The 18,940-nt window shown below is 45.1% G+C and overlaps 1 protein-coding gene across 1 annotated transcript in view; it reads left to right on the forward strand.

Annotated features, from left to right (window-relative positions):
• The window catches only part of Slc6a11 (solute carrier family 6 member 11), a 119,362-nt gene that overhangs the window by 58,289 nt on the left and 42,133 nt on the right, over positions 1-18,940 (forward strand). Inside the window, exon 6 of the mRNA XM_021190390.2 lies at positions 1,024-1,158. Within this exon, the coding sequence (XP_021046049.1) occupies positions 1,024-1,158 (135 nt within the window). The remainder of the gene's footprint in view (positions 1-1,023; positions 1,159-18,940) is intronic.

Consider the following 18,940-nt stretch of genomic DNA (forward strand, 5'->3'; position numbering starts at 1 on the left):
CTGAAACGTCTCCTCTGACCTCCACACAAGTGCCGAGTCATGCACACAGCCCACACAGTAAGAAAATGCAGTTTAAAATGAGTGGAGTCAGACAGACAACATTAGCAAGTGACCCACATGGAAGTGTTTGAGAAACACTTCTTTCCCAGAGCTCCAGGTACAGGGTTGTGATTTCTATGTCTTTCAGTGAGTTTGAAACCCACTCATGTCAAGTTCCTCATGTGCCCTCTGTATACACTCCCCTGAGAAGTAGGCAGAGTGAGGCAAACGTGTGCATGTGGGCTCCTCTCTCCTTGGCTCTTGGTGAGGCCCACCGCTATCATGATCCTTTCCTTTCTTTTCTAAGTCTATTTATGCAGTAAGAATCCTAACATGGAGTCTCCCCTCTCAAGATTTAAACATAGGACACATTGTTACCAACCATGTACAACCTTGGAAGATGCATCGCCTGTACATGTTCCTCTTGATTGACAGGGATGTCACACCCAACATGACAAAGATGACAAGGGAGGCACAATCATCCCACTCTTTGCTTCTAGGACTCTAGTTTAGGTACTTCCTGTCAGTCCAGTCACATAGGAGCCACATCTGTGATTTCAAAGAAACCCAGATAGAAATAATGAATGGATGCTTGCATCAGAACTGGATGTGTAGACTCTTTTTTTCCTTGTAATTGTTCCCTAGATAATGCAGGGTGCTGATTGCATGGTGCTTGCATTGTATCAGATGTCAGCTGTCAAGAGATGACACAGAGAATTGTGGAGCTCTCTGCAGATGCCTTGCAGGCCATTTGATGTGAGAGGCATGAGCATCCATGGCTACTGGCAGCTATGGAAACAAGACCCTGAGGATGCTCAGAGTCAATTGTCTTTCTGAGACTGGGCTGTGTAGATGGATACAGCATGGTCCATGTATCTAGTTAGCTTCAGGACAGTCTCCAGAAAGGGTGGTGTGTCGCACGGAGAGGGAGCTGTGCTGAGTGAACACCCCTGCCTACCTCTTGTCTCTCTTCTCCCTGGGCAGGTCGTGTATGTCACTGCAACCTTCCCCTACATCATGTTGCTGATCCTCCTGATCCGTGGGGTCACATTGCCAGGCGCCTCTGAAGGCATCAAGTTCTATCTGTACCCTGACCTCTCCCGGCTCTCTGACCCACAGGTAAGGGCCGCAGCAAGCACAGTGTCACCCACCAGCCACTGAGGCTGATCCACTCAACACCAGGTAAGTAGGTGGAAGCCTGTGGTAATCACTAATGCATCAATTAAACACACAGGAAATCAAGTATATTAAAATGCAACTGGAGAACATTTAAAGGTAGCTATGTGGCCTGATAACAGGGACACTTCTTGGTGAGTGCCTTCAACATATGATCCCACCTGGAATTCCTGGAGTCAAACATGTCAGGTTTGGGATTTTTCTGAATTTTGGAATATTTCATATGTCTGATGAGCATCTTGGAGATGGTGCCCAGTTGTAAGCATGAGGTTTATTTGTTCATGTATATCATATATATGTATTTTTAGTTGCTTTATCTGTGAATCTGTGAGCTCTTCTACTTGCATTATGTTGACATTCTGGAAGTTTCAGATTTGGGGTTTTGGAATCAGGGAAGTTTTGGAGGTTTTTTTTTTTTTTTTTGGTGGGATCACGTGATCATCCAGTATGATGATTTCAAGGCAGCATTCATCATAGATATTGTATTTTTTTATTCATTTTTTTTATTTTAATTAATTAACTAATTTTTATCATGTGTATGTGCGTATATGCTGTGTATGTGAGGTGCTGGAGGAGGGCACTGGTGTCAGATCGCCTGGAGCTAGAATTACAATTGGTTCTATGCTGCCTGATGCGGGTGATGAGAGCTAAATTCCAGTCCTGAAAGACCAATACGTGCTTTTTAACCACTGAGCCATCTGTCTCTCCAGCCCTCACCGTAGAGATTTGTGTTAGCCATACTGCAATCATACCTAGGCTTCCTTCATTAGGAGTCTGTGGCTTGTCAGCGACACAGTCACAAGTAAAGGACATGTTAAACCACTCAGGAATTGGTTAAAATTACAAACCTATTTTTTTTTTCCCCTGCCCGATGTCATAGACCTGTCCTGGGGTGTCTTGGGGGAGAAGGTTCATCTTTTCTGGCTTTCTTGGTAGAAGAGTTCACACCCAAACCTACCCTCGACCCCACCTCCAAACAAAGTATTGGAGAAATCAGCTCACCTTTAGTCAGGCCAGGATTATTCTCATCATGAATAACAAGTGTTTCTGCCTGAGCCCCTCTGACTGCTCATGGCAAAGTGCCTGGAGGTGTATTAAACAGAGACGCCCTCATCAGCCAAGCCCTCAAGCTGCATAGCATGCCTGAAGCCTTCAGGGAGTTCCCAGACACTAGCCCGGACCTCACTGGGATGTGCCCAGGGTATGCCCAGCTCTGCAGGAATGCCAGCGTAAGAAGCCGCTTGCTCAGATTTGGCAGCGTCCACCAGGAAATGCCCATTTTATATAGAAACAAACACACGTGAATCACATGGGACTGGTGTCTCACTTCCAATCAGTATTTGGTACTTCTGCATGATTTCAAGCCTGTGGTTTTGGCTCCCTCTGTCTGAGATGTGTGGATGGAAATATTTGCAAAGCACAGGTTATTTCTTGCAACTTAGAGGTGTCTGTGACAGTAAGGGATGAGGCCAGTGGACTGGGACACATGTTCATCTTTGCCAGTTTGCTATGCCTCTGAATGCTACTGGTGACCAAATCACATTCCAAATCACAGGAAGAATCCTCAGGAAGAAAGGAATTGGCTCCTGCCCTGGGCAGCATCAACTGTGACAGGAGGGCTCTACTAAAGGGGCAGTTTGGGGTGCACACTTCCCATCATGGCTCTGTCTTCTCTTGTTAGGTCTACAGGTCCTATATCAATACAAAGTGGGCTCCTGTCTGTCTCCTCTGATCACCCCCTTCTTCCTCCCTGGACTTAAAATCCAGCAAAGAGACCGTTATCTTCCCCCATGACATCTGGACCTTGCTAGTCATCAGGGTGCCCGGAGCTTGCTAAAGATACGGGCTCCAGGGACTCCCTTTCAGTGGGTCTGGGATGGCTGAAGGCCACTGAAGCAGGTGAGTCTGCTTCAGAGATGAATCTGGCATCTGGAAAAGGTTGGAGGCATCCAATTGCTACTTCCTCGGAGCTCTGCACGCATACACACACATGCAGATACACGTGCAGACCCAGACATACATATACATACACAGACACACACATGTAGATACACATGCAGACCCAGACATACATATACATACACAGACACATGCAGATACACATGTAGACCCAGACATACATATACATACACAGACACATACATACACACAGAGATACATACACAAACACAGAGACATACAGACACAGAGTGGGAGAAAAACACTTACACATGAACATGCTTGCACAGAGATAAAAAATGCTCACAAGCACATATGTGATCACATAGATATGTAAGTACACACACATGCATACAGAGGAAACAAATACACTTGTTGTCTTAGTCAGGGTTTCTATTCCTGCACAAACATCATGACCAAGAAGCAAGTTAGGGAGGAAAGGTTTTATTCAGCTTACACTTCCACATTGCTGTTCACCACCAAAGAAAGTCAGGACAGGAACTCACGCAGGGCAGGAACTTAGAGGCAGGAGCTGATGCAGAGGCTATGGAGGGGTGCCTCTTACTGGCTTGCTTCCCCTGTCTTGTTCAGTTTGCTTTCTTATAGAATCCAGGACTACCAGCACAGGGATGGCACCACCCACAATGGGCTGAGCCTTCCACCCCTTAATCACTAATTGAGAAAATGCCTTACAGTTGGATCTCATGGAGGCATTTCCTCAAGGGAGGCTCCTTTCTCTGTGATAACTCCAGCTTGTGTCAAGTTGACACACAAAACCAGCCAGTACACCTGTACATGGATGCACACATGCACATATATGTACACACAGAAACAAGTGCCTGTGCACACACATCTGTACACAGATGGACATGTACATACATATGCACACAGGTGAATAGACATGGGCACACAGGCTGAAAACACAGAATGAGCAATCCACACAGCTCTTTTCCTGACCATCTCAGGTTCCCACTGTCTTCCCAGGTCTCTTTCTGAGCCTCAGTTTCTCCATCAGTGCCCTGAAGAAGTTGAAATCAGCTGTTGGTTTTTCCACGGAGATTTTGTAAGAGTATAGACTGGCAAACTCTGGCCCTCTGCCTGTTTTTATATTGTTTCTGGAGATGATTTGCAGTGTTGCTTTGGTGTGGCAAAGAAAGAGTTGAATAGCAACACCCTGTGTGGACATCTGGATTGGGGATCCCACAACCACCCACATGCTCAGGGAGTCTGTGAAGAATCTCCAGGCTCAGAGATACATGGAGATACAATGTGTTCCTGGCAAATGAAATTGCTACTTCATTAGGCACAGAGAGAACATCCTAAAGGCTGAGTCCCAGACTCCAGCCACCTGTACTTGGCCCACCTCAGCAATGGCAGGCAGCTTGCAGAGCTCATGCATTTATTTACCTTTTAGTCTTTGCTGACCTCTGCCCCAGAGCACCCTGGGAACTCCCAGTGCTTCACTGCTTGCCAGCTCCTGTTGTGTCTTTTCTGTTCTCCACACCCTGTGCCCCTGGTGTTGTGCAGACTACTGCTGTCTCCACACAGAAGCAGGACTGGTCCCTCAGTGGTGTTCAGAAATGACCCCTGACTCCTCTAGGCCAGTTCCTGACATACAAACAGTGGTTTGAAATGTGAACATGATTGGCAGCTCTTTGCTTAAATCTTTTCTGGGGTGCTCATGGTTACTTGAGTAATTCCAAATGATGCCCCCCCCCCCCGCCCAAGACTTCTGGGACCCGTATCCACACTGTTTATTTCATCCCTGCCCTGCTTTCTAGATCTCAGTTTGTTCAGGATATGAGCCTCCTTTCTGAGCCTCAAACATATGTATCCTTTCTGTCTCAGGACCTTTACACACGCCGTTTCTCTACAGACAACTTTCCTTTTGTCCCTGACTCCTACTACTCTCAATATAGCTGAAGCATGTCTTCCTCACAAAGGTCCTTGCCATCTGCCACTGTGAGCCACCCCTGTGCCTCATGCCCAGCTTTCAGGGCACCCATGGTGACTGTGGAATATTTATATAAACATATGTGTGTATACAAGAGGTGTGATTTTTATCTGTACAATGTCCATTTCTTTTATCAGCTATTTGCTGACCCTGTATGTAGCTAGAGGCTCCGTAAAATAAACTGAAAAAGCAGAATCCGGGATCCAAGGAATGGTGGCAGGTGCTAGGTTGGCAGTGAGATGAAGAAACAAATATTCTGAGTGGCGTGGGGGTGGCTGTGGTGTTCAGGAAGAAGGCCGCTGAGGAGCAAGGTCCCCATCAACCTTGCCCATGCTCCTGGAACTCAGGCTGGTCCATGATGTGTGTGTGAGTGTGTATGTGTGTGTACATGTATATGTATATGTATATGTATATGTATATGTATATGTATATGTATATGTATATGTATATGTACATGTACATGTACATGTATATGTATATGTATATGTATATGTATATGTATATGTATATGTATATGTATATGTATATGTATATGTATATGTATATGTATATGTATACAGTGGGTGCTCAGCAAATGCTTGCTCTCTGAATGTAAGAACCAGAACGCTTCATGTCTGGAAAGTTGATTATTTAACAGAGACTCTGGTAGTGTCCTGACTGTCATGTCCAGTAGCACCTCTTCTAGTAAGGCCAAGTTTTTCTATGTTGGTTTAAAGAATGATCCTGGCTTCGTTTCCCATTTGCACTTCAAGTTGTGCCACGAGGAAAAGTTCCCAGAAGCCTCCAAGGACCATTTCAGTTTCATCATCACTTCCATCACTGGGCCTGGCATTTGGCTGTCACCCTATTTCTTGAAGATGATCTCGAAGCCACAGTGTTGGAGCCTCCTTCAGCCATGAACCAGTAAAGGATCACTCCATAGCTATCCAGATCTCTCCTGAGAGCCAGGGAGGAGACAGCGGGAAGCCAGAGAAACCTAGAGGTCTAAGGCATTGTCAGGTCAGGCAAGTCTTCAGCTTCTGAGCCCTTGGCCCCAAGCTGTCCATCCACACATGGGGAGGCTGGGCAACTGGAGGAAAGTGATGACCAGTGAGGGTGTCTCTCCTGGCTAGGAATCGTGATGGTCTCAGGAGCTGTTCATCGGTCTACATAGTCCTACAGAATGGCTGCTGAGAGTTCTTCTGGGGAGGCTGCAGGGTTGGGCCCAGCAGTTTGTAGAGTACTCAATCCTGGTCCCTGGAGTCCTCAGACTGGGAGGGGGAGGAGAATCAGGCCCTTCTCCTCCCCAAGTCTACCTCTGAGAGAGAAGAACAGGCTAGGGTGGTATCAGAGGGTCATGTCCCTCCATGGGGTCTTCAGTCTGCAGCAAAGAGAGATCCACCAGGCACTCTGGTCTTAAGGGGCATCAGCCTGGCCACTCACCTTTTCTCTTCAATCTCAGTGCCAAAGCCTGTAGGCGACTGCATCTGACCCTCACAGACTCCCACCTTCCTTCTCAGGTCATCTCCCATCTGGAACTCCATAGCGGGTCCTTTTGCCTACTGTGTGCATAGTGCGCGTGTGGGTTGGGGCTGAGGGTGGCACTACTCTGCCCTCCCTCTTTGGAACCTTGGGACCATTTCAGTTTCGTCATCAGTAAGATGGAGCTAGTTCCTTTTTGTGGGGAAAAAAAAGATAGCTGTGAAGGTTGTTTTAAAATTCTAATAGTGTGCATGTAGCTATTACAGTCACTAGAGGGACCCTGATATTTAAGACCCTACCATGTCCTCCCCAATCCCCATATCTCTTGTCAGTCCTCAAGTTCCTTTTCCACCATGGCTGACATCTCAAAGACTTCTTTCTGGGTAGGACTTGCATTTCTTCCCTCTAGTGTAGACTCAGTGGGGCAGGGGAAAGACCTGTTGTACCCACTGTTTAGTTGCCAGCCCCTGGCACAGCCTCTAGTGAGGTAGAATGGTCTGTGAGCATTTCTTGAAAGGAAGATAGTTGATCCTCAGAGTGATCACTGCCAGAGTCATGGCGGCCCAATTTTTCAGTACCTATGAGCATGCTCTGCATAAAGCAGTGACTTGGGAATACTCAGTCTGCTGCCATGCAGCTGTGTGGCTTCCACTTTGTGCCTATCTCTTTCTGGAGTCACAGTCCTCACCTGTCCTTTAGGGTAAGAAGTTTTGTCTGCCAAGGCACAGATGTATACACATGCCCAAGTCCTTGTGTTCCTCAATTTTACTGCCTACCCCTAGGCCTGGCACATAGTAGGACCCTGAATCATGTTGATTTGTGTCTGCCTCTTAGTAGGACAAGTCGGAGACCCACACCCCAAGAGGAGGGTGGCTTTGAACTAGGAACCAAGGCTTTTGTTGAGGGTTCAACACACCAAGTTTCTCCTGTGATGCAGCAGCTTGCCCTGTGGTTTGCATTCAGTGGTCAGAACTTTCTAAACTTCTGTTTGTCTTCACTGTCAGTCCTGAAGTGTGGAGTGCTCCCACTCCATTTTTACCCCGTTAGATTTTCGCTTTCTGTCTTTTCAGTCTTTGGGGAGCCAAGGGGATCTTGCAAGAAATCACATTGTCCCTGCCCCAGATTCCTTTCGCTCTCGCTTGTCATTGTGTTTCGAGTATGTGTTTTCAGGGCGAGAACAGAAAGCCTTGTCACAGATCCAACTCTCGAGTCTGCTTTCCCAGGCAGGCCACTGGTACACCACTTCCCTGTGCTGCCTCCTGTACAGAGGGAGCAGAGCCTGAGGATGAGGTGTCCAAGTGCTGGCCCTCAAGGCAGGACCTTCCTGCCGCTCACCACACAGGAGGACAAATCAGACCACCTAAGAAGGCAAGACCCTGGTTCAAAGCCTTCTGAACTGTGAAGATGACATGAAATTACTGCCACCTGGTGGCAACGTCCTCTGGTTCTGTGCCAAGACCCAAATAAAAAATGGCCTCTGGGCTGAAACACATTCAAACCAAAATATCCATGTCTCCACTGACTTTGAGATAGCAAATACATTTAAGTAGTAGTAGTAGTAGTAAGAATGTAACAACAACAACAACAATAATAATAATGAAATGTCACTGTTGTAGAGGTCATGTCCCTTAAATTTTTCTTTGAATGCATTGGCTCTGCATTAAGTGGTTTCTCTAGCACCATGGGTTTATTGTCTACTTTTCAGGCCTAGCCATGTTGTCACATGTGTCTCTTGTCTTCAAGGAGGCTCCTGTCTCTTTCGAGAGCCATAGTTAGGTCAATAATAACAATGGTGGGACAGTACTGGGGATTAGAACTGGCCTACGATAAATCCCAGCAACCACATGGTGGCTCACAACCATCCATAATGAGATCTGATGCCCTCTTCTGGTGCGTCTGAAGACAGCTACAGTGCACTGACATATAATAAATCTTGAAGAAAAAAAAAAAAGAACTGTCCTATGATGTGTATCTTACCTAACCTCATATCCAAAAGCAGAAAATCCCCCCTTTCCCTTGTCTCATGAAGTCAACATCGTTGAGTTCCTCCTTGTGGTTCTGCACATCACAGAGATGCTGTCAAAGAGTTGGGGCCACAGAGATGCTGTCAAAGAGTTGGGGCCCCGGGTCTTCCCAGAGTGAAGCTCTGTGGTCTCTTAGCTGTTTTATCAGGGGTAAGAGAGCTGCTGGCATGGCCATCAACATAGTGATACTGGAGACTGTAATGTGGCCCAATCACACAGCATTCACTTAGCCATGCCATCTTAACAGTACCTACGGATGGCTATCATCTACTGACAGCTGGAACTCTACCAGTCACAACTGTCTTGTTTCTCCAGTTCGCTCAGCCACCAAATCATTACCAAAATCCATCGTGCTATGCCTATGAAGTTATAGGTGCTTTTTATAAGCAACATTCTCATAGGAGATATAAGCTTAAAACCCAATTTTACAAATGAGGGAGCTGAGCCCAGTGGCTTGTGACTCGGCTAGGCAAAAGGCAGGCACAATGCTGACGCTGTCATGTCTGACCACCTGGCTTCCCAGTCCCAGTGGCTCTTCTTGACTCTGAAGTCACCACATGGCTTCTTTACTAGGGTCCTAGATGTTTTGTTGCCACCCAGTGGCCACTTCTGACTGTCCCGTCCTGTGCCAGGGGGTCCCTCATCTCCAGTTTGAAGCAACTGCCCATCATTCACTTCCCAGTGTTCAAACTTTGTCTGTCTGTCTGTCTTCCCCCTTCCTCCCTCCTTCCCTCTCTCCCATTCTCTTTTGACTTTGCTGCCTCTGGTTTGTTGGTGTCCCACATTGAGCGTAGCCACTGGGCAGATTCAAGTTCAGCCTAAACAAGGGGGCAAGCATCTCAACCTGGCTCCTGCTTGTTATTGCTTACCACCCTTCTCTCACTAGACCTGCTGCCTTCCTGCAGCACTCTGAAGGAGCTCAGTGGAGAACCTGGATCACCAGCTTCCTGCCTCAGTGCTTTGAATGTGTCTTATAGTTCCTAAACATATCTAGGGTCACTGGAGTCTATTAATGCAAAGCCCTTGGTCTAGAGTAAAGCCTGTATTTTCTTATCTGCTTGTGCTGCTTGGAGTTTTTGACTACTGTATGTTACAGAATTAGTGTAGACATTAGATTCTGTTATCCTCCTCTGAAGAGTGCTAGCTTTTGTCTTCATGTGCATTTTATTTCAGTCCTTGACAGTCAGGGAGACCTTGTGTAGGTTAAACACACTGTGAGGGTTCACCCTCATTTCACAGTTCAGTTCTTGGAAGCCGAACTCTGACTCTAAAGTCTGACCTCATGGGACTCAGTAGGAGGTAATGGGCTTCTGAGGTATGGTTCCCCCGTGAGTCCCTTCAAGCTTTGGCTTTCAGCTGGGAGAAGGTATTACCTTGGTCTAGAGCAGTGCTGCTTAGATGCAAAGTTCTGACTCCAGGAGACATTTGGCTATATCTGCAAATAGGTTCAGTCACCATAATTGGACCTGGTCCTCTCTCACATGGCCCCCACTCCCAGGTCACAATGGGCCTGGCTCCAGCTGCCAGGGACCCATCATCCAAGGTTCTATCTCAGGTATTCTTGCTCTATGACATCCCATAGCTGGCCTTCTCACATGCTGCTGGTCATTCTGCTCCCACATCAGGTCCCTGTTCAACCCATGACTTGAATAAAAACCCATTGTTGTTTTTTAATTCATGGAACTGGTAGTTGCCTGATATAACCTCATGTTTATTAATCAATATGTCCATGGTTAGTCTCATCTGTTAGAATTTCAACTCTACATAGATAAAGAATGCTTGTGTGTCACCTACTGTGGATTCCCCGGCAATTGGGACAGAGCCCAGGACATGAGAAAAATCCTAATCATTATGAGATGGATGGGTAGATGGGCAGATGGATAGATTGACAGACAGATGGTGAATAAATGAATGAGTGGATAGATAGTAGATGATGCATGGTAGGCAACTTTATGGATGGTCAATAGTTGAGAAGTCAGATGAATGAGTGGTAGATGAGTGGGGAGATGGATGATGGGAGGTTGAGTAGATGGATGGGTGGACTGATGATGAATGTAGAGAGGGTATATAGATATATGGATATATGGATGGATAATAGATAGATGGATAAATAGGTAGATGGGTGGATGGATGGATGGACAGTCAGACATTGCCACATGGATGAATGTTAGATGAATGGGTATGTGGTTGAATGGTTGAATAGGTGGATAGTTGAGTAGATAGATGATAAGCAGATTAATAGATGGATGATGGGTACATGGGTGGTTGGATAGATGGTGTTTGGGTGGGCAGATGGATAGACATATTAATATGTAGATAAATAGTAGAAGGGAAAGAGGATAGATGGATGGGTGGGTGGGTAGGGGAGTAGATAGATAGATTGATGGATGAATGAATGGGCAATGAGTGGGTGGATGGACGGACAGACAGATGGAAGGGTGGGTAGATAGAAGCAGATAAATGAATGCCATGTGGTAGTTTATCTTAAGGAACACCAATAGTCAGAGGTGAATAAAATATTCTTTCTGGCTGCCTGTTCTGGAGACCTTGTGGAGCTTTGATTTGCTGTCTGGAAGGAAGAGGGAAGAAAAACAAGTAGTTTAAAGACATGTGTTGATCAAAAGAATAAATGCCTGTATACATGCAGGAAGTGGCCAGAGGGACATGATTGCAGGGGAGAGTTGGTAACTACCAACCATATGTAACATGAAGTGTGGCTTTAAAGAAAGAAAGGTCACTTTACTCTCTCCAGAGACTGTAGCTGTCAAGCCAAAGAATACAGTGGTCTGTGGGTGGGTATGGAATGCTCCTGCGTGAGAAGTTGATTGGTGTGAAGAGATCTGTAATTTTAGAAGGCTGTCTAGCTCAGGGCAGACTGAGTGAAGCCAGGCAGTGTGTCGGGGAATTGGCTGCTTGTGCATCTGCTCTTTGCTTTCCTGTGTGGTGGCTATGTCCTAGACACTTACCCTCTCTCACCTTCAGGCTGTCCTGCTGTGTGCACCTAGAGGGCAGAGACCCATTTTTACTTATCTCCTGGACCACATGGTAGTGGTCAGGCTGGTGAGACAGCTGGTATTAGCCTCTTCGGGAGTCTAGAAAGGACAGAACGGGGAGGAGGGAAGGAGGGAGAAGTGGGGCCATGTATCCAGTGAGTTGTTGGGGTTTTAGCAAAGTAAGCATCTAGATGCTGAGGATGAAGGATGTCTTGTGGTGCTGTAAGCTCATGAGAAAAGCATACCAGCTATGACATTATGGGTGGCTGTGGCAGAAGCTCAGAAGGCTTGACAGGAAAGATGTAGTAGGGTTACTTCCAGGAGATACAAAATACCCCTCATGATATGTGTTCAGTGGTACCAAGAGAAGCATATCAGCCCTGTCTAATGACCCCAGATTTGCGGTTGGCTGGATTCCTCCCTGACCTTATTTGTCCAGAACATGTTTATGAAGTATTTTCCCTGGCTCTGTTTTCATAGACCAAGTGCCCATTCCTGGTAGCCACTGGCTAGCCACTGTGGGACTGAGTGGAGGAGCAGGTGGGTAGATATAGTCTATGTTTTCTGGGACAGAAGTTTTGATTTGGGGATGGTCTTGATCATATGTTTTACTTTGGGGTGTTTTAAGCTTACAGAAAAAGAAAGCAGAAAACCTGAATGACTTCATTTCCTGTAGCCTGTCTTTGCCACTTTGTGGGTTCTTCTTTTTCCCATCCTTTGCCCCACCCCATGTTTCATGCCCTATCCCTGTGTAGGGGAGAAAGAAGGATAGAGGGAGGGAGAGAATCTGTGAATCTAATTTCTCTCTTTGTTCTTCCTTGAGCACAACTATTAACCAACCCCCACCCCCGCGAATGACCACCAGCCCTGTCTCTTGGGGCTCTAGCATTTATATACACTTTGAGAAATTCCCAGAATTCCAAAAGTCATACACTTGCAGAATTTATCTGTAACTGTCAAAACCATGCCTCTGCTAGAACACAAGACAAGTCGGTCAGCAGCTGCTGAGCATTTCATAGCCTCACACCTGGGATTAAGATGAAAACAGTCTTAAAATAAAGAAACCAAAATTCCAGAGTTCTCATTAAAGTTTCCCTAATACCCCAGGTTTTCTGTCATTGTTAGGGCAGCCTATTCCCTAGAATTACAGAGACATTATTTGGTGTCTTATATTCACAGAAGTCCATAGATTTTCTATTTCTTTGTAACTTTTGTTTGTTCATTTGTGTGCACACATACACACACCACAGTACACATGTGGAAGTCAGAGAATGACCCATGGAAGTCAGTTCTCTCTCTCCACCATGTAGGTCCTGGGATCAAACTCAGGTCATTATGCTCAGTGGCAAGTGCCTGCACCCTCTGTGTTAGACATTCTGTAGACATTCTTGGGTTTGGACAACTGTGTGATGACATGTATTCAACCTTAAAGTATCATACAAAGTAAGATTCATGTATTCTAACATTCATGTATTCTGCCTGTTCACACCCATCCTCCTTCTGACATTTTCCCTGTTTCCATAGTTTTGTCTTTTCCAGAATGATCTGTAGTTGGAATGGTGCAAATGTAAGCTTCTCGTGCTGGCTTTTTCGCTCACACCTTCCGACACAACCTGTTTTCAAGCCAGCCATGCTGTCTCTGGGAATTTGTCAGACGTGCTGACACTCGGGCTCCATCACAGGGCTGTTCTCTCACAGACGGCAGTTCCACAGTGCCCTCAAGTGACTGGCACACAGATGGACGTTTGAAACATTCTGATCTGAGAGATCACTCCAGGGGGGTGAGACCTGTCAGATAAATCAGTAAGGGCTCACGCCTAAAATACCTGAGGACATATATTCTTCAAGCAAGGATTCCTTGGAGTTTGGGCCTTCTTCCTGCCTTCCTGCCTTCCTGCCTACTATAGTGTGGGAGGAGGTAGAGGAACACCCCAGGCTTCCTGAGGGTAGAATGCAGTAAGCCTTTTAGGGTATTACTCCCCTAGAGCTGTGCTATCCAGTAAAGTAGCTACAAATCATGTCTGTTTATTTGACTGAAAGTAAATCACATTTATAATTCAGTGCCCTGGGCACTGTAGGCAACTTTCAGTTCTTCAACAGTCGTGTGTGACCAGTGGTCACTATAGCAAGGAGTGTACTGTCAGGGTTCTCTAGAGCAGTGGTTCTCAACCTTTCTGATGCTGCCACCCTTTAATATAGTTCCTCACGTTGTGGTGACCCCCAACTATAAAATTGTTTTCATTGCTGTTTCATAACTATAATTTTGCTACTGCCATGAATCGTAATCTACATATCTGTTTTCTAGTGGTCTGTGAAAGGGTCATTCTACCCCCCCCAAAGGGTTCACAACCCACAGGCTAAGAACTGCTGCTTTAGAGCAACAGAATCAAAAGAAGGGATATGGGCTAAAGGAGGACTTACTAGATTGGTTTATAGGATGCGGTCAGAGTAGTCCAACAATGGCTGCCTCACACCAGAGAGGCCACCAGCATGGTAGTTGTTCAGTCCATGATGCTGGAGTCTCAGAGGTCCCAATCTGGTGTGGATGGAGTTCTGAGGAGCTTCTGGCCTTTGGTCTGTTATCAATGAATGAGCCGACAGTAGTGGAGACACCAGGGTAGATAGACTTGCCAGCAAGCACAAGGGCACGCAGGAAATTGCAAAGCTTCTTTCTGTTTTTACCTGTGCTTCTACCAGTGCTGCCAAAATTTAGAGTGTGTCTTCCCATTTCAAATAATTTGATCAAAAAACACTACATATAGATGCCCAGTGGCTTGATTTTTAATTAACTGGCAGCTTGACAACCATGATTAGCTGTCACAAACTACATGGCTATGGAAGGATTTTATCTTTGTAAAGATGTCTGTTGGGCAGTAATGATGTTTAGAACTGAAGACCCCAAAGCATGAGAATCTGCAGAAACTGACACTTAAGTCTCCCTGGGGGCCTAAACATGGAGCTGTTACCTTGTCTTCTTGAAGGCATATCATTCACTTGTGTGGCTGTTCTTCTTCTAGCTCCAGGGGCCTGCTGATATCCAGCAGCATTCTGAGGATGACATTGAAGAGCCAGGGCCAGAACTGTGGCCACTGTTTATCTGGACAGGAAGAGCCATGATGAAGGCTCAGCTGTGAGCCCTGTAGGAGACTGTGGTGGCACAGGTGTGGGAAGAAAGGGTCTTTCCTGAGCCCAAGGGAGAATGTGGAAGGCATGTGGGTGTTGACTCTGCCAGCATGGCTATCACCAGCCTCATCCTCTGTCTGAACAATACATGGTAGGACACACAGTCCCCTCTAAATCCCACACTCATCAACTCAATTATTGTTGTCTACATCTAGATTTCTCCTTATTACTTTTTAGGAGTCGATAGTTGGATTTTACGCCATGATTTATTGATTTCTCTATTCCCTATCACTTTCATTTGGAGGGGGTTACATTTGTTTTTCTGGCTAAAGTATATCCTTTACTAGTTCTTTCCACAGGGTTTTAGAGGAATTAAACTCTCTCAGACTATATATGATTAAATGTATGTATTCCACTTTTTCCTCTTGAGTGATAGTTTAGCTGGGTACAGAATTCCAAAGATGGTGACTTCTCAGTTACATGTTGGACTTAAATGTGTATATTGACAGAAGCAGCATGTGATTACACATATATCCAGTACTTCCATGTTGGGTCTTATGTTGAAAAATAATTCTGTAATTTCTTATTTACTACAGGAATTTATTTTCTGCCTTATAGTTCCTCAGAGTAATTTTTCTTAACTTGTGGGCATGCCCAGAGCTCAAATTTTTAACTCGATCGTTAGAAAGGTATTTAAACCCCAACTTCTTGGGCTTCTGTTTACTCAGATGTCCTCACAGGTTGCTGTGTCTTTTTTTTCCTCTTCAATTTTCATCTTTGACTTTTCTCATTTCTTTTATCAATTGGGAAACATTTCTATCTTCTTCCAAGTGAGACTGGCAGTTCAAAATGCCAATTATGTATCATGCTTGTATATTCTCTGTATCTCCCATGACAATATCCTTGATCATTAGCATTTGTCTCTCTTTATATCCGCTGGTTTTAAATCTGGCATGCTCATTATTTGAGCATCATATGAGCATTCAGTGAAATGACCTCTAGTCATTCTTAATTCAAATATGACCATGACAAAGTCATATTTCTTGGTTGATGATTTTCTGAAGACCATATTTTGACAATCAATTTGTTTCTTGTATAGAATTCAATTACATTCATTAAGATATGTGGTAATGAATGCAATATAGTTAATTTCTTTCTTATGTTAACAAGCTGGGGAAACACTATCTGGGACTAACTGCTTCCTTGATGGGGAGTAGCTGAGTCCCAGAGAGAAGGTGTGGCTTACCCAAGGCCACAGTTGGTGGGGAACTAGACTGGGACATAGGACCCCAAATGAAACATCTGTCATTTTTCCAGAATCTGTCTCATCATTTATGAAATAATAAGTATAGACTGACATGGAATAGAGTCCTGACTCACTAGCTTTGTGACAGGAGTTTGAAATCTCCAGACTTCCATCTTAATTAGCCCTGTCCTTTCTACTTCTGTTGGTAGTAGAGAACATCAGATATACTAATATTCTGACATGGAGGAAAGTGCCCTGAGATTTGCAGAAGGCACAGGGAGGGAGGTAGAGGAGGCTTTCCATAGCCCCATACTTCTACAATAATTACAGCAAGCACCTCATGGACACAGTAATTTCTGATAATTTCTGACCCAGTACAGCTTTGTGAAAGAGTGAGGTCTCTTTTGCCCATGAGCAGCAAGATGATGGGGCATTGATAGGTCTTGGGTGACTGGGATTGTGACAGTTGATGTCCATCTCTGTGTAGACTCACTGGCGTGTGAACCTCCTGTCCCATTTCTTTCACTTCCCATACGCAAGCTGAGCTCTGGAGCACCCACGGGGCAAGCACAGCCCTGTTTTTGCTCACAAAGAGCTCAAGCCTGACTCCACTCCTTGATTAAAACCTTAGTGACATTTCACCAGGCATAGGCAAAGAGACAGCTCCTCCTCCAACCTTACAGAGGCTTATGTCATTGTCTTGCACACTCCACCTCAGAAAACTGTGCTGCATGATGGGAAACTCCCCACTCAGTCTCTGGGGACCCAGCACTAACCTTAACAAGTCACTGTCTTTCCCCGTGCCAGAAGTTTCCTCATCTAGAAAAGAAAGGTTATTGAATAAAATTGCTGGCTTTTATCTCTTCACTAGCAATAACCTTTAATTCTCCATTCTGACTCTCCCACTTGGACTGCTTCTTGTCAAGTGGAAATTTCTCTTAATAGCCCCATGTGTCTGAGTCATAAAAGGTGCCAAAGACCAGGGATGCAACTTCAGGGTGTCTCCTGAGGGAAAACAAGGCCCATAGAAGAGAGATGACTTATCTTTGGTCCTCTGTGTGTTGTGCTTCTACTTTACATAGCATCTGAAATGGGGGAGATAGATATTAGTTTAAGAGAGCATGTGATTAAACCATATTATACTCAGCCACTACCCAAATGATCAATCCCTTCTAATATGAGGACAACATCTTACTCAGTTCTCAAGTTGAGACGGCTTGTGTGCTCCCCAGCAGATAGTAGGTATCCACTGAATACCTGTTGCAGAATCTCAAAGTTATACACTTGCCTGGAATAGTGTATACTGTGATGTTCATTTAGATAGGTGACTGAGCTGGTAGAACAGTCACAATATAGTAAAGAAAGAAAGAGCTCCCTCTTGGCATGACGTGGCCTTTACATATGCCAACACCTGCGGTTACTTGGACAAGATCAAGTCAGTCAAAACAGTCCAGAATAAATGTGGGAGGGGCCCTGAGGACCTGCCTTTAGCAGAAGAGTTGGTAACAGCCAAGGGCCACTGAGGAAAGAATTGTCACTCTTCTTTGGTGATGTGCCTTGGTGGATGGCCCCACATCAATGTGCATATAGGAAGTACTTGTTAGACTAAGGGGATTATATTGATAGCAACAAAAAAGGAAGTCAAGGAGTTGGGAGGGTGATGGGGCAGAGATGCTCGTGCAAGTTGGGAGCAGAAAATAGTAGATGGATATGATCAGAATAAAATGGATAAGTGTATAAATCTTTAACAAGCAAATAAAACATCATTTTAAAGGAAAAAGAGGGATTCCTAAGCAAGTCAGATGGAGGACATAACAGCAGCCACAGGTTCTCTAGTAACTATGTCTGAGGCAGAAATCCCAAAGAAAGATCAAAATGAAATCATGGAAACAAACTCATGCCTTCTTGTCCGTAGCTTGTCCTTCATTTTCTCTGGACCCATGGAAGGCTGTGTCATCTCATCCAGAGGGACTTGTGGCTGGAAATAAGGGTTGAGAGCCACCCAAGAAGGCACATAGTTTACTGATGGGTGACGTTAGGCACTTTAAAGGGTCATTAGCCTGTGAGGTGATGTCAAGGCCGAGACAGATGAGTTCCCAGAGTTCTTTGGTTTTCTGATTACGGACTGAACACTCATCCTTGTTCTTGCCCATTGCCAAAAGGAGCAGAGCTTTACTCAGTTAGCCGCCACTGATGTAAGTGTGCATGTGCATGGCTTTTCCCAGGGAGACATGAACAAATGTCTGTTTATCCCAGATAGGGCACCAACAACAGACCAAAAGAAATGAAGTCACCCACATCTTGCTTGGTGAACCAATGACTTTATCCAAGGCAGATGTATCACTAAGAATCCCCAGCATGGATGATGAGTCTTTTTCTCCAACCATTGTTTATTGCTTATACTACCTGGGGGAGGGTCCTTTTGAATCTTGTAATCCTCTGTGATTTCTAAGCCTTATGAGTTTCCTTAGCTTCTTGAGTCCTTTGCTCCTCCCTTGTCCCTCCAGGAGAGAATGCTTCAATTTAGAGACAACAGGTACATGACCATCCACCCTTTCCTCTTGCTCCCTGAGAGTGGAGTAGATGGTTGGTTATTATCTTACATCTATGGCCAAGCATTGAGCCCCTTTGCCATGGCTATAGTCAGTTATTCTCAGCATCTTGGGTGGCTAGGAGTCTTCAACACAACACTGCAAAAGAAAAGTTTCTTTCTGTGGCTGAGAATATCAGCAGCAGTATTGCATGGCAAAACCAAAAACTGTTTACAAGCAAATCTCATCCACTTGATAAAATGATGGAAATTGCTCCCTCATAGGAGCCTATGATCTCACCAGTAATGGGCCTTGCTCTGAACCATAGTATTCTACTTAAGTTTCCATCTAGGGAGTTGGCCTTGAATCCAATTGGAAATCAGTTTATTGCACTTCTTCTTTTTTTTTTCCTAACTTTCTTTATTATTATTATTATTATTATTATTATTATTATT

This window comes from Mus pahari, chromosome 2, assembly GCF_900095145.1.
Source record: "Mus pahari chromosome 2, PAHARI_EIJ_v1.1, whole genome shotgun sequence".
Taxonomy (NCBI): Eukaryota; Metazoa; Chordata; class Mammalia; order Rodentia; family Muridae; genus Mus; species Mus pahari.